Source organism: Engraulis encrasicolus, chromosome 1 (assembly GCF_034702125.1).
Source record: "Engraulis encrasicolus isolate BLACKSEA-1 chromosome 1, IST_EnEncr_1.0, whole genome shotgun sequence".
Lineage (NCBI taxonomy): Eukaryota > Metazoa > Chordata > Actinopteri > Clupeiformes > Engraulidae > Engraulis > Engraulis encrasicolus.
In genome coordinates, this window is record NC_085857.1 from 33,657,662 (window position 1) to 33,681,790 (window position 24,129).

Below are 24,129 nucleotides of genomic sequence, written 5' to 3' on the forward strand. Positions count from 1 at the left end.
ACTACCACATTCAGCACTTTGCTATTGGCTCACATGGGAGTGATACGTCACCAACCCTGCCCCACCCACTAATACCATTGAAACTGTATCCTTGATGGTAGGTCTATCCTATGGTCATATCATATCTCACAACATTCTTCCTTGTTGTTTCTTCAACATTCTTCTACGTTGTTGTTGTTGTTGTTTAGTTGTTTTGTTTTCCCCCTTTTTCTTGCTCCTTTTATTTACAAGGCGTACTTCAAGTGCATGTTTTCAGATTCAATTTGTTTACGTTATTGACTCTTTATTTGAGACTACTCTCTGCTGTCCATTGTGCCATTGTATTGTGACTTGTCCATTTTACATTAAAACACATAATTAAAAATGCATGCATTTGGTTTACAATTACCAGTGCTACAGATTGCACCATCCCCTGATGTGCGCACTTCCTCAGACACACCGCAGATGGCAGTGTTTTACCACCAAATGGCGCAGACCTGAAATCTCTCTGGAGGGAGGAAGAGACTAGGGTGTGTGAGAGAGAGGCAGCGAGATAGAGAGAGTGAGGTCGCTGCTGCAGTCACGCTCTCTTTCTCCCGTGCATGCACTCGCCGGGGATGCTACTGTTGTGCATCATCCCCTGTGCCTCGGCGGAGAGTGCAGCGAGCGACGGAGGCGTGAACACCGAGTGCAGTTAAAGGCGGACCGCCGAGGAGGAGAAAGGTTCTCTCTGGCTAAAAGACGCAGGATGCTTCTTGGAGCTATCTTGACACGCAAACTCGGGAGAACTATGCACACGCCCGAAAGGTGTAAGGAGGAGCCGGGCATCCGCATGTAGCCCTTGTTTTGTCCACGATCAACTTACAGCTGGGCATCCTCCTCCTCCTCCATCTCAGCTGTTGCTCTGGAGAAAGTGTAAGCTACCGCTTCCTCCTCCTTTCGTATGCTTGCGCTTCTTTTTTGCTGCTTCTCCGTCCCAAGACTTTCGCCTCGGTTTTTGGATGCGACGGACACACAGATGTCGGTAGGAGACCTGTTCATCACATTTTCCTAGTAGTTTCTGTTGGTATTGTAGCTGCTCATTCGGCACGGCGGCGCCCATGGAGAACGCTACCCAGCTCCAGCCTCAGCAGCCTCAGCAGCAGCAGCCACAGCCCCAGCCCCAGCAGCAAGCGCAGCCTCAGCCGCTGGGGCTGTCCATATCCAAAGGCACCGCCGGCGCCGCGGAGAGCCCAGCGGCGGAGGACATCGCCACCCTCTCGGACGAGGAGCTCCTGAGGTGGACCAAGGAGGAGCTGGTCCGCCGTCTGCGCCGCTCGGAAGCCGACAAGATGAGCGTGATCATGGACCACGCCAATCTGATACGCGAGGTGAACCGCAGCCTCCAGCTGCATCTGAACGAGATCCGGGGGTTGAAGGTGAGGGCGAGGGGCTGGGCATTTTTCCTCAAGGATGAGATCATAGTTTGGTTATCCAGGTACCTGGCTCTGACTCTGAGCGCACAGGGCTCTTAGGTTTCAGGATATCCTTCAGTCACACCTGTCATGGTTGTGCGTAAAGGGAGAAAATATACGGCATACCGGTACCGGCATATTGGAAAGTGTGTGTGTGTGTGTGTGTGTGTGTGTGTGTGTGTGTGTGTGTGTGTGTGTGTGTGTGTGTGTGTGTGTGTGTGTGTGTGTGTGTGTGTGTGTGTGATAGATAGATAGATAGATAGATAGATAGATAGATAGATAGATAGATAGATAGATAGATAGATAGATAGATAGATAGATAGATAGTGTATTTACAAGTGTATGAACTAACAGGCTACAAACACAATTACCTTAACCGTGTAATGCTATTAAGGACTGAATTAATTGAAGGACACACCTGTTGTGCAGAGGCCCCTGAGAGGCCGGAGAGCAGCATGAGAATAATGATTCGTAAGGTACATTTTGCTGTGTAAATTCACAGCACTTTAAAGAGTAGGATGGGCAGTCATGGGTAAGCGGTTGGGGCATAAGATTTGTAGCCCCAGGGTTGGCGGTTCGACTCCTGACCCGCCAGGTTGGTGAGGGGAGCAAGTAACCAGTGCTCTCCCACCCTGAACTGGTACCGTACCGCCACACTGCTCCCTTTCAGGCGAGCAAATGCAATTTCGTTGTGGGCTGTGGAGTGCTGTGTCATAATGACAATGGGGGTTGGAGTTTCCCAGGTGGGCTTTCGCTTCGTTAGACCAACACCATGGGTGTTACAATGACTCTGAAAGTGTTGCATTAACACTGCAAGATGTTCTCTGCAGGCACCCTCACAAATCTGCCAGCCTGTGGCAGCTCCACCCACCCTCATAATCACCTTCCCCACCACCACCACCACCCCCATCGTCATCGTCCACCATCATCTGGTGATTCAGCATCTTATATATTGTACCTCCGCCAGACATTTCCTCTCATTAAACCCGGCACGCACACACAGCACATGTGTAGTGTTAATTCAACACGTTAGAGGGTCAGTTCTGTAAGTGTTGAAGAGAGTGTTAATTTGCGACCAATTGGAGAGCAATTGAACACTGTCAGTTGTAATAAGAACGTATATGGTCCTTTTTAATTAAACACATTGACTGTGAATACAGTGTGAGATTAAATTAAATATTACTGGATCTGCTATATTCTCCAGATTCCTCCTCCTATAGCGCGCCTCTCTCTGCCAAGTTCCAGTGCCGCAGGAGCTGAAAGCCTTGGCTGGCGAGGACAGCATGTATATAAGATGATTTAAAGATTTTATAGCTGCTCGCCACACCAACAACTCGGAGCTTTCACTATGTATTCAAATATTGGTCAAGAATAGCTTCTTGAAAACCATTGGCAGTGTGGTCAGACTCAGAAGTGCCTGCCAGGATGTCAGTCAGTGTCCCTGCTGCACCAGCTGATGGAGTGTGTGTGTGCGTGTGTGTGTGTGTGTGTGTTTGTGTTTGTGTTTGTGTTTGTGTGTGTGTGTGTGTGTGTGTGTGTGTGTGTGTGTGTGTGTGTGTGTGTGTGTGTGTGTGTGTGTGTGTGTGTGTGTGTGTGTGTTGGGGTGGTGGGCTTTGAGTTAATTATCCTGGACCAAGCTGAGAAGGTCTTGGGGGTGGGGGGGCAAACGGTGAATAATTCTAATGGAGTGACTCAGAATGCTAGCGCACTACGAGAGAGAGAGAGAGAGAGAGAGAGAGAGAGAGAGAGAGAGAGAGAGAGAGATGGAGATGGAGACAGTGACTGAGAGAGGAAATAGCGGAGAACATGGCATGGAGAGTGAAGAAACTGGGCTTAAAAGAGACAGAGAGAGAGAAAGAGAGAAGGGGGGATAGACACATACTTGGTTAAAGAGAAACAGAAAGCGATAGAGGAGTTATGGAGAGAGAAGAGAAGAGAGGGTGTGAGAGAGAGAGAGAGAGAGAGAGAGAGAGAGAGAGAGAGAGAGAGAGAGAGAGAGAGAGAGAGAGAGAGAGAGAGATGCGAAAAAGCCGGTCTGGGAAAAGCCAGACACCAGTCGGCCCTCAGTGGTGCCTGGCACTTGATACCTCATCCACACCACAATACACATATTACATAGTGTGAATTCAACACTAAAAAGAGTCAAGCCTAACACCCATCATGTCAGTCTGGCTTCCTATAGTGTTGACTTCACACTGTGATATTGAAGAAAAAGATGAAAAGCAACTTTTGAGGCACTCCTTACTAAAGTTAAAAAGCCTTTATTAAATCTGGCTACATAGCTTTGTAAGGAGTGGAATGCCTCGAAAGTTGTTTTTGTCTTTTCTTGGCAGTTTAGACATCCATGGTTTTTTGTTTGTTTTTGATTAACCCCCTTTTTTACTTCTAGGATACATGAGCCAGTGACGCATTCCCCTCTCTCTTTTTACTGTAATATTTACGCTGCATCCTCTCTTCCCTCATCCTCAAATTAAAGGGACACTGTGTGAGATTTTTAGTTGTTTATTTCCATAATTCATGCTGCCCATTCACTAATGTTACCTTTTTCATGAATACTTACCACCAGCATCACATTCTAAGTATTCATTATGACTGGAAAAATTGCACTTTTCATACATGAAAAGGGGGATCTTCTCCATGGTCCGCCATTTTGAATTTCCAAAAATAGCCATTTTTAGCTGCAAAAATAACTGTACTTGGACCATACTCGAAAATATTTGTTTAATACTTAGTAAACTTTCATGTAAAGATCAAATTTGGCTAATTTCAGTAAGCAGCATAGTTGCAGTACCTTTTTAGACCATTTCCTGCACAGTGTCCCTTTAACATACATTTCACAGGGGCACTGCACTGGCAGCCTTGAGGTCAGGGCTAAGGTTTTGGAGGCCCTAAGTGAAACTGTTCAGGAGGTCCCCCTTATGATTAAATAATAATAATAATCATAGCCCGGAAATGTACATCCTCCTCCACACAGGTTGAAGTGGCCCTGTTCAAGGCGTACTGCACACCACTTTACACTGCGCAGCTCTGGTCTTCCTACAAAAAGTCCAGCATGCAAAAATTACAAATAGCCTATAATGATGCATTAAGAATCTTACTCAAGGTTCCCAGAGGAGGAAGTGCTAGCCAGATGTTTGTTTCTGTGGGAGTTTGCACACTACATGCACTTTGGAGGAATTTAATGTACAAGTTTACACCGCGCCTGGATATTTCTTTCATAGTATCATGGTGGCACTCTGTAATCCAACTATGGGCTGTGCAAGATACACATCCAGGATGAGAGTACGCTGGATAAAATCTTTGTATAGATTTTAATAATTTAATATATATTTTTTTATTTTTCTTTAATTATTTTTTTTTGTTACTTCTGTGATTGCTGTCCTGGTTTGATGTGGATAAACCCTATGTTGTATGTGGATTTGGACAAGTGACGAATAAACTGAACTGAATAATAATTAATAATAATAATACCAATAATGATAATAATAATTTGCTAACTAATAAATATGTTTTGTAATGTGGGGCAAAGCGGTTGGTGCCCCAAGCGTTGGTTGGTGCCGTACGTACTCTGCATACTCTGCTTATGTCTAGCGGCGTCCCTGCTTGAGATCACTGGCTGACTCTTAAGAGATTCCGGAATGTACTTTGAAGGAGATAAAGGGTTAAGGAGGTCATGGACAGAGAGCTTATTCTGAGATGCAAGTCTGCACTTCTTGGAGCTTTATGGGTTTGAGTCATTAGCTTTTGGCTTCTAGCAGGGGTTAGTGAGGCTGTATTCCTTTTACCCCAGTAAAACAAGACAGAAACTATGTGCTTTCCTGATAATGTACCAGACATGGCCAAAGTGAAAGTAGAGGTAAAAAAAAATAAAACCTGCCATAGTTTCCTTCCAACACAACTGACTTCACTGAGTAACTAGTCTAAAGTAACAATAGATGCTCAGCAAAGTACCTGGTTCTGCACTGGTTGGATCACATTTTGGAATTTTCTTTGTAGGTCCTTACTAGGGTTTTTTCAGTAGCAACAAGATCTATCCACCTCATTAGATACAATGGAGTAACTGGTGTAGCTGCTATGCAATATCATAAGCTAGTGTTGTACTTGCACCACAAATTTACTTCTACGTTTACTTTGGCCACCTCTGTAATGTACTGTAAATGGGTAACACTGTTCTTTACTGCAGTTACATGTGTCAACATCAGAAACTGGGGAATGCAGAGCAGGCTGCCTCCTATGGTGTGTGCAAAAGGTTCTTAGTGCCTTTGTGCACATATAGAGTATAAAGCCGAGTTACGATGAGAAACTGTACGTGTTTTGGTGTGACAAATGATTTTCCTTTCTGTTGGCTCTTTTCCTTCTATTTTCCTCTCATCTCCATTCCTCTCCATTTCTTCTGTTCCCATCTCTTCCTTCCTCTTCTCCCCCCTCTCCTCCTTTTCCTCTTTACCCCCTTTCCCCTCTCCCCTCATCCCCACTATCCTCTCTTTTCCTTTCCTTTCCCTTCCTTTCCTTTCCTTTCCTTTCCTTTCCTTTCCTTTCCTTTCCTTTCCTGTCTCTCTCTTGCCATCTCCCCTCACCAATTTCTCTCCTACTTTCTCCTCTTCTCTCTCCTCCATCTCACCTCATCCCTCTCTTCTCCTCTCCTCTCCTCTCCTCTCCTCTTGTTCTTTTCTCCCCCCTCATCCCTCATCTCCTCTCCTCTTCTCTCCTCTCCTCCCCATCCCTTTCGTTCTTTCTCCCTCTCCTCTCCTCTCCTCTCCTCTCCTCTCCTCTCCTCTCCTCTCCTCTCCTCTCCTCTCCTCCCCATCCCTCCTCTCTTCTCCTCTCCTCTCCTCTCCACCCCTCTCGTTCTTTTCTCTCTCTCTCCTCCTCCTCCCCGTCCTCCAGGATGTGAACCAGAAGCTGCAGGAGGATAACCGGGAGCTGCGTGACCTCTGCTGCTTCCTGGATGACGACCGGCAGAAGGGCAAACGGGTGTCGCGCGAGTGGCAGCGCCTTGGCCGCTACAGTGCCAGCATCATGCGCAAGGTAATGCCAGACTAGCCAGAGTTTATTGTCATTGTCAAAAAGGCAATGAAATTGTGTTTGGGGTACAATACTTTAAAAAGTAGCAGCAAGTTTTCAAGTAAAGTGAATAAGAGGTGAATGACCACCCCCCCCCCCCCCCCCCCACACACACACACACACGCATGATGCTTTTAATTCCGAATTACTTTCGAGTTTATATTGCACTTTCATTTAATTTCAAATTGTGAAGTGTTTAAATGATGTTTTCAAAGCGCAATTACGTTCTATTTTGAATTTAAAGGGACACTGTGCAGGAAATTGTCAAAAAAGGTACTGCAACTATGCTGCTCATTGAAACTGGGCTGCTTATTGCCATATTTGATCTTTACATGAAAGTTAACTAAGTAATAAACAAATATTGTCTAGTATGGTCCAAGTACAGTCTTTTTTGCAGCTAAAAATGGCTATTGTTGGAAATTCAGAATGGCGGACCATGGAGAAGATTCCCCTTTTCATGTATGAAAAGTGCAATTTGTCCAGTCATAATGAATACTTAGAATTTGATGCTGGTGGTAAGTATTCATGAAAAAGGTAACATTAGTGAACGGGAAGCATGAATTCTGGAAATAAACAACTAAAAATTTCACACAGTGTCCCTTTTAGTGACTTAATTCTGAATTAAATATCTCGTGTAAACGAGGCCAATTGTCAAAATAAAGACTTGTGAACTATGCCTCTAAAGCTTGCTAGTGTCACATTAATGCTACCACTCTGTACAGTTCTTTGTTATGATAGTAGGGCAGTAGATCTCACATACTACTGTAGTTCTCAGTTAGTTGCGTTTTACTTAGTTGTTTTCTAGCTCTGAATGTGGCAGCTGTGGACTAATAAGTAATAAGTTAGGTAATAAGTAATAAGTAATAAGTAAGGGTTATTTTTTGCTTTGTGTCATTTTGTTTTGTTTTTGTGTGTTGGAATGGAATGGAATCGCTCAAAAAAGGAGGAAAGATCAGAGGCACTCTGAGATGTGAGAATATTAATAGCATGACAAATCTATTTAAAAACACATTGGGCTACGTGTTGCGGCTATATTGGCCTTCATCAGGACATCAATGGAATGGAATGGAAAAGCTTTTTTTGAAATGTGCATAGAAATCAACTTCATTCGTCCTGACCTTGTCTTGTCTTGTCTTGTCTTGTCTTGTCTTGTCTTCTCTTCTCTTCTCTTCTCTTGTCTCGTCCAAAGGAGGTGACGGTCTACCTTCAGAAGCTGAAGGAGCTGGAGCAGCGGCAGGACGAGGTGGTGCGGGAGAACCTGGAGCTGAAGGACATGTGTCTCCTGCTGGAGGAGGAGCGAGAGCGGGAGCGGGGCGGAGGAGGAGTAGGGGAGCGGGGAAGCATCGTCGGAGGCAGCAGCAGCAGCAGTGGAGTAGCTGGACTTGGAGTTGGAGGAGGCACCGGTGGTGGAGTTACCGGACTCACAGGAAGTGGTGCTGGGTCTCATCAGCATCACAACATGGGGATTAGTAGTAGTGGTGGTGGAGGTGTTGGTGTTGGTGGTGGTGGAGCTCCAGGATGCAGGAGCTCCATAGACAGCCAGAGCAGCCTGCTGATGGTGCCCGGCGTGGGGCTCCTGATGAGGGACATGGGGGACGGCAGCAGCACCTCCAGCGCTGGAAGTGCCGACAGCAGCACGGACCTGCAGCACCACCTGCTCCACAACAAGCAGCAGGCTGGGCTGGGTGGAGGTGGAGGAGGTGGTGGTGGAGGTGGAGGTGGGATTGGGAGCGGCAGCACGACCACCACAGACACACACCTCCATAAGGCCAGGACAGCATCTGGAGTGGGTGTGGGTGGCATGAGTGGCGTGGTGGGTGTGGGTATCGTGACCGGAGGTATAGTGGGCGTTCCAGGAGGAGGCGTTGGCGGAGTTGGTGGTGGTGGTGGTGGTGGTGGTGACGTGTCGCAGAGCCCCGAACACTTCCCTGTGACGCCGCGCCACCGCAGCACCAGCCTGGACTACGCGTATATGATACCGCCGCCGTGCCGCCCTCGCTGCGGCTCCATCTCTGTGCCTGACCACTACACGATGCGTGGGCTCAGCCCGGAGAAATATGGCCGCTCCGGGGGGTCCTCCAGTGGGGGTGGGGGTGGAAGCAGCGGTGGTGGTGGTGGTGGGCCCAGGAGGAGTCCAGAGCAGCGGACCAAGCACAGCAGCATCGCACCCCCCGACTCCCATCATCAGAGGCAGTACCACCAACCCCACCACCACCACCACCACCACATGGGTTCGAATCCCGGCAGCCCCATGGGGAGCGTGGAGTTCTTCCAGCGCGGGCAGAGAACCAGCGTGGGCAGCATGGGCAGCAGTTGCGGAAGCCCAGAGCCCAGGCAGTCGGGCTCGCTACTGGGCACGCCCGAGCACCATCACCACCCACACCACCCACAACACCAACAACAACAACACCACCCACAACACCACCACCAACTCCATCAACAACATCACCACCAGCTCCACGATGGCACCAAGTTTGCTGTGGTGGCGCCTGGGAGCGGAAGCCCGGAGACTATGAGGCATCAGTATCATGGTGGGGTGGTGGGGCCGGAGCATGGTGGAGCAGGGGGCAAGTTTGGTAGTCCGACAGCGACAGGGGGTGGTCAGCGGAGGTCCACGGCAGGAGGAGAGGTGGAGGTGTCTCCCCAACATAGGGGCATCTACAACGGGATGAACGGTGAGTTGAGCTTGCCCTCTGTTCCTTCCAGTGGTGCATTTTTGCTTGATTCCTGAAGATCCTCCAAGTTTTATGAGGGGCATGTTTTGCTTTCTGTTCCTTCTAGTGTTGCCAGATGGAAAATGTTGAACCAGAGATTCTTTAAGTTTAGAGATATGCCATTGTAATAGGTTGCTATGGGCACCTAACATGACCAGGTTCCGGTCTGCCTAAAGGGGCGTGTCATAATACTCCTAGCATTGAATAGAACAGTCCTTAGGTCTACCTAGGTCTGCCTAAAGGGGGATTTCCCCCCCTCCCCCTTGCAATAATAGAACCAGGAAACAATGGGCCAATGGAACCTCTCTCTCTCTACTCTCTCTGGTTGAACTATAGTACTAAAACCTCAAAATGATCCTTTTTGGGTGGCTTTTCGGAGGAAATTATCGTGGCCTACACAAACCAAATGGTTGTTTCAAGGCAACTAAAGGAACTGAATGAAAACTCAAGTGTTTTTGATTGTTCCGAGGACAAATTTATGTCAAAAAGTATGATAGTTATTGTACATCTGGCAACATTGGTTCACTGCTCTTGGTGGTGCAACAGTGGTTATTGGTCCATAGAGAGAAAGCTGACGGGGACTTCATTGGCTAGTGTCATGAGAACTTTTGGATTACTGCAGATGGGCCTATTGGGGAGTCTATTCACTCTTTAATGAAAACACTCAACTACATCATAACAACATTGCTATGTGGCAATGCAGAGAGTAACCAATTAAGACTTGGTCATTACCATTTGGGAACAATAAGGTTATAACAGAGGCTCTGCAATGCCCTGTCATGGTGGTGCAGGAGTGGTTGTTGGTCAACAGAGAGAGAGCGATGACGGGAACTTCATCGTTCCGTTAGTTTCGTAATAACTTTCGGATTACTTTCGGTCTTTCATATTAATATAATCAACATTGTTTAAAATGGGATACTTGGTGAGTATTATAATATATAAGTATACTTGTCTTCCTCCTCCTCCTCCTCCTGCTTATAGTGATCATTATTCTGCCATAGACTTTATTTTTTTGCTGTGTTGTGAGCACGCATGTGTGAAATTGTTATTTGATTTGAGAGTTGCGAGTGGTCCATTTGCTTTGCATAGAAGGTTTGTGTGCATTTGCAGGATGGTCAGTGTGACTGCATTGAGTGTCTGTGTGGTCTTAGTGTGTGAACAATGCCAGTTCTGAGCGTAAAAGCAACCTCTGTCTGTGGTGATACTGTGCAATATGATTGAAATTCAGATACTGTGTTGTCCACTGATATGATCATGAACATTTTTGCTTGATTCCTGATCCAAGACCCTCCTAGTTTTATGAGTGGCATGTTCTGCAGTGTATCTCTGTTTGAAAAAGAAGCTTCTAGTTCTGAGTCTTCATCCCCCTCTTCCTCTTCCTCCTCTTCCCCCTCCTCCTCCTCCTCCTCCTCTTCCTCCTCATCACTATCAACATCACCATCATTTTTACCGATGCCATCTTTAATATGTCACTCTGTCAGTAACCGTTGTGGAGGAATAAGCCTACATAGACTATGTTTTCCCGCCTCCCTCTTTCAATATAATGGCTGTGCCTCACATTATCGTTCACTGTTTGCTATATTGTTATTGCATTGCAGGCAATCGTAGATGAATCTGGTTGCAATTTTGAAATGGCCAAGTAGAACATTCTTGTGCTGAATCAGATTTGTTACCAGTGGAATGAAGGAGGAAGGAATAAATGCCACAGCACACAATTGTCATTTGGTGTCATTGATGTTGTAGGAGGTATGGTTGGTCAATTCTGCCCTAAAAAGGCAACGTGTAGTAATTACGTACGTACATGTTTTGTCACAATTGAGTTTAGCCTGCAAATGGTGTTCATAACACCTCCTGTATTTCGTATCAAAGCCTTATGGTCCAGATGTGTCCCGTTTTAGAGATATATGTCAATGTCAAATGTCCAAACTAATTTCAAAACTTTGAAGGCCCTTTCCTCAGCTTCAACATTTTCATAGTTACTGGACTTCATATTTGTAGGGCAGAATTGTCATGTACATGTTATAATTTCATGTTATGACCACTGTGGGATTATGGTGTGTTGTTAGTTGTCTCACTGATGTTGTATTTGTAGTACCTTATCAGCTGATTCAATGGGCAATTAATCCCATCAATCAAAAGGCGAAGGCCTGTAGGCGATTTAATATTTGATGAGATACCCTGATGTTAACATGTCGGCGTAGCTCACCTACCTCCATGTAGTACACGCCGGGCAATGCATCAGCATGATTCAGTGTTCTTAAATTATTCAACAAGGCTTTAGTGAGATTTTTAGTATGTATGAGCATTGGCGATCGATCTCGATCTCGGAATAGATACTTTGAAGCCGTCGCTTTAGGAGAGGGGCTCACCTGCATGTACTCGCTCAGGCCTGGTTGCGTCACACACGGCAGGACAGCAGGATAAGCAAACAGTGGGCCATTTCTTAAGATGGTATGAAAATCTGGAGCAAGCACAGAGAGAACACACTTATAGCCCATGGAGGATTCAGAAGTTCCTTTCACACTGTTACACATAGATGAACTACCGAGGCGATTTTGGAATCAGCAGCGGTTCTAGCTATTTTGGGCCTGATAGGGAAAATAAAGACAAAATATAGTCCTTTCGAATCACTTTTGCTGGTATTTATCATGGTGGGGCTGGTTACATGGCGCTATTCAGACATGCCGCTATTCAGACATTGATGTCTATTGTCTGAATACCAGCACGTTTCCCACTTAAATCTGTCATTTCTGTGGTATGTCTGAATAGCGGTATGTCTGAATAGCACTTGCCCCCCGGTGGGGTTAAACTGTTTGGGGGCCCCCATACAATCGGCCGATGTGGCAGGGCCCTTGGCAACTGCCTAGTCTGCTTTAGAATTTTGTCATATTGTCATAGTAAGGTTGAGCAAATGACTTGTTCATTTCACACCTTATGTCATGCAAAGTCGGGTACATTTGCCTCTTGTGTCATGATGCAATGCAAAGGGGGAAACCTTGGAGGCATGGTCAATTGGATGCTCCCCCCTTGCACGGGTGAGGCATAAATGCAATTTCGTTGTGTGCAGTGAACCCTTGTGTGCTGTGGAGTGCTGTGTCACAATGACAATGGGAGTTGGAGTTTCCCAATTGGGCTTTCACTTTCACTTTCACCCACGGTTAAGTTCATGCAGGTTGGAAATTTAATTTAAGATATGTAAATGTTAGTGTTTCTTTATCGCTGTTCTATCATATTAGCAGAGGAGAGCAGTGTAGCGGGACGTACAGTATGACCAAGGTGGCGTAGTAGACGATGGGCTCGGAAAGTGACTGCTGGGAGTGACTCATTAGATGGGGCACGCCGCCGCATTTAGACACACTCCATTAAATATGACACGGCCGTTTCAGATTAAATCTTTTATCAGGAGGGTGAAATATGAAATTGCTGTTTTACAAGGTGGCTTTTATGATCTCTGCTTCAGCTGCTGCGTATAACTGATGTCTCTGTTTTGGGCAGCCAATCAAATGCACACAGGCCTACGTATATTCCTGGACTTTTATGTCTCTATTCAGATAGGAAAGTTGGATCACTGGTCAGCAAATCAGTGGTGGAGAGAGATGGGGAAGGAAAGGGAAATGACCTCAGTTCAGAATCAAACCTGTGCTGTCTGCGTAACGGTCAGTGCCTTAGCCATTTGAACCACAGCCAAGGCCAAATCAGTTCTTCTTATTCATTGACGTTAGGAGACTTTTATTCGGATGACTTGTTTAGATACTGGCTCACTTGTTTAGATATACAGCCAAGGCTCTAAATTAACTTTTTTCATCACCAGCCAAAATGTCTTAGATGTTAATCTTACTAGCCAAACAAACACTCACTAATGCGTCAAAGTGGCTTGTAAGTTGGTATTTTCTGCCAGTCAAACTGAAATTTCACCAGCATTTGGCTGGTTGGCTGGTTTTAATTTAGAGCCCTGTATACATGGATACTATTTCCTCTTCCTCTAGTTATTGACTTCCTGTGCAAGATGGAGGTGCATTGACATACATGCTCATACATGATATAGTGTGTGCTCCAACTGTGCTCCTGTGCATCCAAGATGCTCGGTGGGATAGCATTTGGCTCCATGAGTCGATCCAGCACAATAGTTTGTGTGTGTGTGTGTGTGTGTGTGTGTGTGTGTGTGTGTGTGTGTGTGTGTGTGTGTGTGTGTGCGTGCGTGCGTGTGTGTGTGTGTGTGTGCGTGCGTGCGTGCGTGCGTGCGTGCGTTTTAAAGAGATGCATTGACTGGGACATTGGCAGGAGTGAGGCATAGGGGATACCCTTTCTCTAATGAGCTCGGCTTTAAACCCACACACGGAAAGGAGAGAGAGAGAGAGAGAGAGAAAGAGGGAGAGAGAGAGAGAGGAGAAATGAGATTCTGCGACTGTAACACTGCGGCTGACACTAATGCCACCCTCTGCGCTGACTTGTGATGCCGTTAATTATTCCCCTACACACACATACGCTGCAGTTTCACCGCCTGCCTGCCTCCTCTCTTGCAGACCTAGCCGAGGGTAGCGTGGCAGTAGAGGAAAGAGAGAGAGAGAGAGAGAGAGAGAGAGAGAGAGAGAGTCAGACAGACAGACAGACAGTCAGATAGACAGGTTGACGGGGTAAGGTTACTAGCCTGGCGACGCCATCCTATGTACTCCATCCAAAGATTTTCGCTCCATACCTAGTCTGGCGAAACACTCCTAGCTCAGTTCACTCACTGTTTAGCCAATCAGCAAACAGTTGAGAGTGGTCACTCTCCCGCGAAGTCCGTTACTGATTGGTTACGGTAACACTATTCACACTTTTGTTTTGTTATTTGTATGCTTTTGCGACACAATATCGTAACAGTCATGCTAATAAAGCACAATATGGGTTTTAATTTGAATTTGGAACTCCAATGAATTTAAATGGCAGAGTAAGATCAGACCATCTCCCTCCCTCCACGGAGACGGATTCCTCTTAGCTTTTGCCAGATTTGGCTTTCGCCCAGGCTTTAAGGTTCCCACATGTAGACAGTGATTTAAAGAGAGGGGCTGAAGATTGCAAAAAGAGAGTAATGTAGTGAGAATGATAATGACATAGTAGTACTACATACAGTATCAAACCCATATATGTATAATGTTCATTTTGTCTAACTGTATAAATCACATTTGAGTTTTTCTTTTACTTCAGACATGTACTAGTTTTATCTTTTAGCTGGATGAACACGGAAGTTATACTATCGAAACAAGAAAAACTCATGTGAGTATCAAACCCAATGGGTTCTGAACAGTTTTTGTTTTCAAAAGCCATGAGTGGATAGTAATCAGTCCTAGCGAGCTTAGCATACCCATAGGCAGAGAGGGACAAAAGGGGTATGTTGTACCAGTCCCAGGGAGATAGGGGGCCCAGAATGCTCCCTGTTACATTGTATGTATTGGGTAGAGGACTCCTTTGAGATTACTTTGTCCTGGGCCCAGCAAAAGCTGTCAGCGACCCTGCCTAGCGAGCTTAGCATGTCGGTAAGATTTGTTTTCTTTTGCTTTGCAGCCTGGAGTATGGGTACTCCTCCAAACACAACTTCGTTACCTTTTTCTGACAATGACAATAACACTTTTTTTAGGCATATTTTTATTGTCTCAAAAAGTATGGCCAATGCCCCCCTAGTGAGAAGTCTTGGTCTGGTTTAGAGGGGGGATGCCATATGTTTTCTGTCCATCTGGAGGCCACAGGAGGAATGCTTGTGACTTTTAACAAGCTCTACTATAAAAATACACCTACACACGCATGCACACCGAAACAAGAGAAAGGGCACACGCGCACATACACAGTTCACACTCTGCCTACCACATGTAGTGTGCCCCTGTACATGTTGTATTTGATTGAATATGATTATGTTACTGTAGTGCTTAATTAATAAAGCCAATGACCCTTTTGCATCAGTGGCATGGATGGGAGGTCATTGTAATTTATTACGCTGTTGAGCAGGAATTTTCCACAGACCTTGTCCAAGGACTGCTCATTTCAAATACATTACATTACATTATTACATTGCACTTAGCTGACACTTTCATTTTATTAAAAGCGACTCACAACTTTATTTTTTCAGGGAATTGGTTACAGTCCCTGGAGCAATGTGGGGTTAGGTGCCTTGCTCAAGGGCACTTCAGCCATGGATGGAGATGTAGGGTCAGGGGGGATTCGAACCGGCAACCCCTAGATTAAACGACCAACTCTCTAACCACTAGGCCACGGCTGCCAATTAGCCCGAGTTCCTACTGCTCAATTGCTACGCTATCCATTTGAAGCTGTGGGACAAACTCTCCTCCCCTTTGTTAAACCCCTTTGTTAGGCTATGTCATTATGACAATTTGTGCAGTCTGCTCATGATGAGATAGGCTATGTTACTCTGGATCGTTGCATTTTATTTTACATACATTACATTTCCCGGACTGTATCCCACTTGTGATGTGTTGCTTATTGTTGCTGATTTGTTGGATCCCCATTAGATGTGGCGATGCCACAGCTACTCTTTCTGGGGTCCACTTATTCAATGAAATCTGTTCATCAAAATAATATAATTTAAAAGTTACAAATTTAGTGTCGCCCCTTAGTGGTACCTCCAGTGGCACGCTGTAATAGTCAATGAAAAGTTAACTACCATAGTACTGCCACACTATGACATAACTTAGGGCCTTTAGTAATGCACTACGACTTGGTCATTGCCATGCTGGTAACAGGGTCAAAGACGTGCAAAATGGCATTGTCATTCAGTGTAACTGATGCCTTCTGCTGACTGTAACTGTAAAAAACACAACTCTTTTGATTTATTTATTGTTACAGTGAATTCATGAAAGCCTCGGCTGTCATCCATTCACTTGATTGATTGATTGATTGATTGATTTTATTTCAGAAGTGCACAAGACAATAAGCAACCAATTAAATAAATACAAGTACCATTTTTTTGTGTGTGCAACTGAAAAGGAGTGGGATGAAGCCAATGCTTATTTACTCCCTCCACCATGAAATAAAAAATATACTTAACATGTGCACTACGCACTTCCATACTTTAAGACTATGCCATATAAGTTACTAATGTCCATATATAGTTGCGAATAGAATAAACTAATCAAAAGAAACACAGCAAAAAAATAAATTAAAAAAAAAAACAGATCATCACAACATATTTTCATTTTCATAGCTATGAAAAATTGCTCTTTTAAACGTTGACTTAAATTGATGCATACTACAGCATGTTTTTAATTTCACACTTAAAGCATTCCACATTTTCGCTCCACAAACTGAAACACAAAAACCCCTCATTGTTGTTCTATTCCTATTCCTTTTGAAATTGAACGTCCTTCTTAAATTATACTGCACGTCTTCTAATTTAAACAATTGTTGTATGTTTTTGGGCAACTTATTATTTTTTGCCTTAAACATTAGTTGTGCTGTTTGGTATTGCACAATATCAACACATTTTAAGATCTTAGACATTAAAAATAATGAATGAGTATGTTCCATATATCCTACTTTATGAATAATACGTATGGCTCTTTTTTGAATAACAGTGATTGTGTGTAATGAACATTTATAATTATTGCCCCAGACTTCCACACAGTAAGTCAAATAAGGAAGTACTAAAGAACAGTAAAAAATATAAAGTGACTCAAAATCTAAAGACATTTTTATTTTATTTATTACTGAAATACTCCTTGATATCTTACCATGTATGTACTTGATATGAGGTCAATTAATACCCCAAGAAATTTTATTTCAAAAACCTTCTCAATATTCACTCCTTCAATTGAAATACAAGCCTCTGTGTCCCTTTTAGATTTTCCAAATAACATACATTTTGTCTTTGTTAAGTTTAAGGATAATTTATTGTAATCAAACCATAATTTTAAGTTACTCATTTCATTCGTGATATCTTCCTGTAACTTTTTAAAATCCCCCCCTGCACAAAAAATATTTGCATCGTCAGCAAAAAGAACCAGTTTAAGCAATTCAGATACTTTGCATATATCATTAATGTATAAAATAAACAATTTTGGGCCCAACACTAACCTTGTGGGACCCCACACAATGTCCAAATACGTTGAACAGCACTCCCCCAGTTTAACAAACTGGCGCCTCCTATATAAATAACTTGTAATCCAGTCCAGTACCACACCCCTAATACCATACTTCTCCAACTTAGTAATGAGTAAGTTGTGATTAATGGTGTCAAAAGCTTTTTTCAAATCAATAAATATACCTATTGCATGTTGCTTGTTTTCTACTGATTTTGTGATTTCTTCATTTGTTTCTATTAATGCCATAGATGTTGTTCTGTTTGAGCGAAACCCATATTGACTTTCAGAGAGTAGCTGATGTTTATCAAGGAAAGCATCTAACCTTTTGTTGAAGACTTTTTCCAAAATTTTAGAGAATTGCGGCAATAAAGAAACTGGCCTATAATTTATGAAGTGATGTTTGTTCCCAGACTTAAACAAGGGTATAACTTTAGCTATTTTCATTTCATCAGGAAAAACACCTGTCTGAAATGATAAGTTACAAATGAAAGTAAGTGGTTTAGAGATAGCTAAAATGACCTTTTTCACAACTGCCATATCAATATTATTGACGTTGGTGGACAACTTTCTCTTGCAGTTGTTAACTATGTCCACAATTTCATGTTCTTGCACATCACTTAAAAACATTGAATTAGGATTCCTCCCCAGTAGTCCTTCCATTTTTGCACCCTTGTCTCCTGGATCTGGCATTTCTCTAGCTAGTTCAGGTCCCACATTAACAAAAAAGTTATTAAAACCATTTACAGCATCTTGTATACTGTAGTTGTCCTTCCCCTGTTCCCATCACAATTAAAATGTTGGGGATAATTTCTTGATGAGCTTCCTTTTCTTATAATATTATTTAGAGTATTCCATATGCTCTTTACATTGTTTTTATTCACCATCAGTATATTCTTATAATAATCCTTTTTATTAGCCCTTATAATGAGTTAACTTATTCTTATATTTCTTATACTTATTTTATGATTCTTTAGATCTTACTCTTAGAAATTCCTTGTAGAGACAGTTTTTCTTTTTACAAGCATTAATAATTCCCTTTGTAATCCATGGATCATTGTTGTCATTTTTTCTTGTACCCCTCCATTCTATAACCGGACAATGTTTGTCATATATACTTGAAACAGTTTAAAAATCATGTTTTTTTGCAGTTACAGTCTGCGGAAGGTGTCCGTAACACTGAATGAAAAAGACGTCTTTGACCCAACAGCAAATATATAACACTGTGTCTTAATGTGTTAAACAAACAATCAATACAACAACATATTACAGTAGGGCCTACAGTATATGGTCTGGTGATAGCCTGAGTGGCTAGCTGCTGTGCCTCGGGAACACTTGGGTATTAGCATGACCATAGCTTGCCCTTGCCCTGTGTTACATCCACTCTACTCATTAGTCTTCAGATGAGGTTAGCACTACGGCTACTTAGGCTAACAGGAAATGGGGGTCTCCTGTGTTGTTAGTGTTAGCCACCCTCTTTAGCAATCTCAAGACTGTGAGTCACTGTCAGATTCCCATTTATCCAGAAGGCTATTATACAAATCTTTTTTTTACAAGCCCATATTCTCATACAGACAGAGCCAAGGACTTGCGCGCACACACACACGCACGCACGCACACGCACATGGACACCATGCAGTACCCATACAGTACATCCTGTTCTTTAGTGCCCGAAGTGATGCCCTCACACCCACATGCTTGCACACACACACGCACGCGCACACACACGCACGTGTACACACACACACACACACATGCATGCACACACACACGCACACACACACACACACACACACACACACACACACACAACCCTTCTCCCACTGGGTTTGTGTGTAGGTTATTCTATTCTGTTCTGCAGCGGCTGAACTGTTAGCCGTAAAGCAGGTCAGTGTCCGGCAGTGCACTCCTCCCGGGAGCTTGTCTTTAGTCACCGACCGTTACAAAGACCAGGGAAGCATGTCTGGTTTCCCAAAATAGGCCATCACCTCTAGTCTAAACCGGTACTCTAACCGGGGCCTAGTGGTTAGAGAGTTGGTCTTTCAATCTAGGGGTTGCAGGTTCGAATCCCCCCTGACCTCTCCCTACATCTCCATCCATGGCTGAAGTGCCCTTGAGCAAGGCACCTAACCCCACATTGCTCCAGGGACTGTAACCAATACCCCGAACAATAATAACTGTCACTTTGAATAAATGAAAGCGTCAGCTAAGGGCAATGTAATGTAATAATGTACTCTAACAAAATGGGATTGGAAAAGAAGACAGAAAAATATACCACAGAAATAATTTCAAAATATGTGTCTAGGATTCAGTGCAGTGTATCCTACAAGTAAGTAGCATTGTGTGGTGCTCTGAACAAAAAGCATTGAGCTAAGGCAGAGATGGGCAACTGGAGGCCCGGGGGCCACATGCGGCCCGCCTCCTCACTGAGTGCGGCCCACAGATAACCCATACTTAACAAAAATTATGAACATACTTTTTTAAACCACTACGGAGTAAATCTGTTGGAATTATACTGTTGGCCGACAGAGAACAGTCCTATTCCTTCCTTACTTTTTCGGCAGTCACTGAGCAACCAACTACATCTCGAATCTGCAAGTTGCAGACAGATCTAAGGTCATCTGGCCCTCCGATGGTTACAATGAAAAAAATGTGGCCCTCCTTAGCATGAAAGTTGCCCATCCATGAGCTAAGGGGTATGTTGTCCCAGGTGCAGGGAGATAGGGGCCCCAGAATTCAAATGTATAATAACAACTCAATTACGTATTTAGTTTGACATTATTTGTGAAAGATCAGCACTGTTCAGCCAGTGGCCGTTTACGACCATAGTACACTACTACAATATTGCACAAAGTTTTCAGTAATACATTACAACTTGGTTATTATTACCATTCCAGTAACAGCCAAAAGTGGCCTTGTCAGTAATTGCTTGGCTGAGGTCTACACTCTCAGAGTGTTTCTCCCATCTGAGCAAATCTTTTACATGATTCCCACCAGCACTGCATTCAAGCCCTGTGATAGGCCATGCATACTCAGGCCCAAGTCATGAGAAAATACATGTTCTTTTCCCCTTTTATTTGGTTGACGACCAGGAAGTGTAATTCCTATGACTAATGCATTTCTGTCTCTCTCATTCCCATGGTAGTCAGCCATGGATTATTTCCCTAAACGCATTTAGGGGGAATTACTGCATGTATTTTCATGTCTTTTCACATTTTTTCTTTTATTATTTCTTTCATCCTATTGAGGAGCGCACTAATGGAGACTTATCAATAAAAAATAAAATGTAGCCAAAGCTTTTAAAGTGTGGCCACAGTTCATCACAGTAGACAGACGTGTCTGACTATAAGTCTTTGGAGTCATGGAATGACTAAATCCCTCTATGTATTTTGTTAGGCCTATTCATTTAGGTTAGCTAAATGTCTTCTTATTCTCTTGCTCTCTCTCTCTCTGTGTGTGTGCGTGCGTGCGTGCGTGCGTGCGTGCGTGCGTGCGTGCGTGCGTGCGTGCGTGCGTGTGTGTGTGTGTGTGTGTGAACACGTGTTGTGCCAAAATCCATAGCGAAAACAAAATGAGAATCATTTCTCTCTTGCTCCGCTTTAAAGTCATCATCTGTTTCTGGATTTATTTACTCAACTCCCCAGACTCTGCAAGATATCTGACACAGTGGCGGAGGCCATATTTAGTTCTCATTGACATTTTACAGTGACAGCAGTACAGACTGATCTGGATGGGCAATCTGGCACACAGGGCATTTCAGGGTGGCCCAACAGTCCTCATGAGCTGTTAGATTTCTTTGTATTCTGTCTAATTTAGAGGAGGGGGCACAGAATAATGTTTTGTCTTATTTTGGTCCCAGTGCTGTCCCGTGAACATGACACTTATGCCTCTTTTCCACTGCCATTTTTCTGGTAGGCCTACAGCTCGACAAAGCGCAACTTGGCCACCACTTTTTTTGCTTTTTCGAATGGACACGACACAGCTCAATCGCAAAGCAAAAAGTGGCAACCGAGTTGCGCTGTGTGGAGCTGTAGGCCTACCGGAAAACCGGCAGTGGAAAAGAGGCATTAGAAAACTAGACTTTGGTGAGTTGGTCTATTTCTGTAGAGAATCCAAAAGCGTGCAAAATCTCTCTTTCAGCAGCATGTCATCATACATTGCATGTAGATGACACAATGATTTGAACCCACTATCGCGTGTGTCCAATACGCCTTTACAAGTTAAAGCGTGCTCCACAGCGCCCTGTAATGGGTTAGGTTTAGGAATGGTTTTGGTTTAGGCACAATTTAGCTTGAAATTAGCCTAATGACGCGATTCTTGGCAAAAGTAAAGCAGCAGAAACATTGCTTTACTGACAGGTTAGGTTTAGGGATGGTTTTGGTTAGGGCACAGCAAAGCATATAGTAACAGAAATGCGCTGTGGCAAAACAAAATCGCCGACACGGAGGAAAAACTGTGCAAACCTCGTCACGTGTCAAAAGTGCATGACAGCGCTTTACCGTTGCGTTGAGGATCACGCTTTAACTTCAAAAGGCGTAGCACCAACACGCTGAATGCAATATAGTGCTGTAGCGTGCGATACATACGCTAAAGCATGATGACAGCCTGCTTTCAGTCACAATGCTCTGTTTGTGTGTAACAAGATGTTTTATTTTTAATTGCATCTGATTGAATCTGAGTGAGTCATTAGAGAGGGTTTAGCACAGTGATTGGGTTGGTCATCATTACATCCAGTTTAAAAGTTCAAACTGTACATGTATGCCAACAGTTGGCTCATCCAGTTCAGACTATACTGTAGGGGTGGGGAACCTTTTTCATTCAAGGGCCGTACTATGAACACAAACCAGGATTTCCCACTGCACTTTAGGCCTATATTGAAGTCAGTCACCTTTAAAACAGAGCCCACCTTCTCTTGGTCCCCTGAATATAACATAATTGTATTGCAAATGTAATTTCTAAGATTCCTTTACAAAATATGTCATATTTCATGTGAGGATGCATAACATTGAAATTATATGGGGGGCCGATAAAATGGACGCCAACGGCCCGCGAGACATAGGATACCAACCCCTGCTATACTTAGGCCTATGTATTATATAGTCTTTCTTGGCAGGCTCGGGCACAGGGGTTACAAATATCAGAAGATAGTAAACACAATATTTTTTCTTTCTGTTTTCATACTCTGTTAAGATGCATATGTGCACATACACAGACACAGCTGTGTGCATGCACGCAAATGCACCATATGCACGCATTCATCCATGCCCAGATCATGCATCCATGCATTCAGGCAAACACACACACACACACACGCACACACACACTCACTCACTCACTCACACACACACACACACACACACTCTCACACACACACACACACGCACGCACGCACGCACACACACACATACACACACACACACACACACACAAATGCAAAACATGCATATGGTTCTTCAATATGTATTGTCGCACGCACACACACATGCATGCACACTGAAATTCATACCGTTCTCTGAATAGTTTTCTTCCACACACGTATGCTTGCTGGATTCTTCTGCTGACACTGCATTGTCCCAGAGTCGTGGAAGAGTCAAGCATCTCTCTCTCTCTTTCTCTCTCTCTCTCTCTCTCTCTCTCTCTCTCTCTCTCTCTGTCTCTCTCTCTCTCTCACTCCCGCCCTCTTTCATTTTCCCTCTGGCTATCTTGCTTGCACTCTCTTTCTGTCTGTCTGTGTCTCTGCTATCTATCGTGCCTATCCTCTCTGCCTATCTATCTACCATCCATCCATCCATCTATCCATCCATCCATCCATCCATGCATCCATCCATGCATCCATCCATCCCTCTATCCATCAGCTCAGCTAATTTTCTACAGGAGCCGCAAGTGAAATGTGTTCTCTTCCATACTCGAGCATGCTATATGTGGCTTATAATGCTGAGCAGTGCTACGAATTCACCAATAACATTTTGATAACAGTTTTGGAGGTTGATTTGTGTTTGTGACCAAGAGAGAGAGAAGAGAGAGAGAGAGAGAGAGAAGAGAGAGAGAGAGAGAGAGAGAGAGAGAGAGAGAGAGAGAGAGAGAGAGAGAGAGAGAGAGAGAGAGAGAGAGTTCTGAGCATGTGTGCATGCATATACTGAATTTGTGAATGCACTTAGAGTTCTTCAAGGGGCATTCATAGCAGCATGCATCTCCCCCCCCCTCTCTCTCTCTCCTTCTCTCTCTCTCTCTCTCTCTCTCTCTCTCTCTCTCTCTCTCTCTCTCTCTCTCTCTCTCTCTCTCTCTCTGTCCTCTCTCCATCTGTGGTTCTCTCAGTAGGATAGGGATCAGTCGGGGGTGGTGGTGCACGTGGTTGTCTTGTGGGTGGTGTGTGTTGGGGTGAGTGCCTGAGTTTCACATTCACAAACGCATAAATGCACACAGCGGCACAAGGGCACACAGACATACTTTTTTAAACCACTACGGAGTAAATCTGTTGGAATTATACTGTTGGCCGACAGAGAACAGTCCTATTCCTTCCTTACTTTTTCGGCAGTCACTGAGCAACCAACTACATCTCGAATCTGCAAGTTGCAGACAGATCTAAGGTCATCTGGCCCTCCGATGGTTACAATGAAAAAAATGTGGCCCTCCTTAGCATGAAAGTTGCCCATCCATGAGCTAAGGGGTATGTTGTCCCAGGTGCAGGGAGATAGGGGCCCCAGAATTCAAATGTATAATAACAACTCAATTACGTATTTAGTTTGACATTATTTGTCAAAGATCAGCACCGTTCAGCCAGTGGCCGTTTACGACCATAGTACACTACTACAATATTGCATAAAGTTTTTAGTAATACATTACAACTTG

The 24,129-nt window shown here is 44.1% G+C and overlaps 1 protein-coding gene across 1 annotated transcript in view; it reads left to right on the top strand.

The window, feature by feature from the left end:
* Positions 1–773: 773 nt before the first annotated feature.
* Positions 774–24,129, top strand: part of ccdc85al (coiled-coil domain containing 85A, like) — a 65,875-nt gene continuing 42,519 nt past the window's right edge. Inside the window, exons 1-6 of the mRNA XM_063216316.1 lie at positions 774–1,397; positions 6,321–6,461; positions 7,687–7,793; positions 7,971–8,203; positions 8,342–8,570; positions 8,625–9,172. Of these exons, the coding sequence (XP_063072386.1) occupies positions 1,080–1,397; positions 6,321–6,461; positions 7,687–7,793; positions 7,971–8,203; positions 8,342–8,570; positions 8,625–9,172 (1,576 nt within the window). The 5' untranslated portion in view covers positions 774–1,079. The remainder of the gene's footprint in view (positions 1,398–6,320; positions 6,462–7,686; positions 7,794–7,970; positions 8,204–8,341; positions 8,571–8,624; positions 9,173–24,129) is intronic.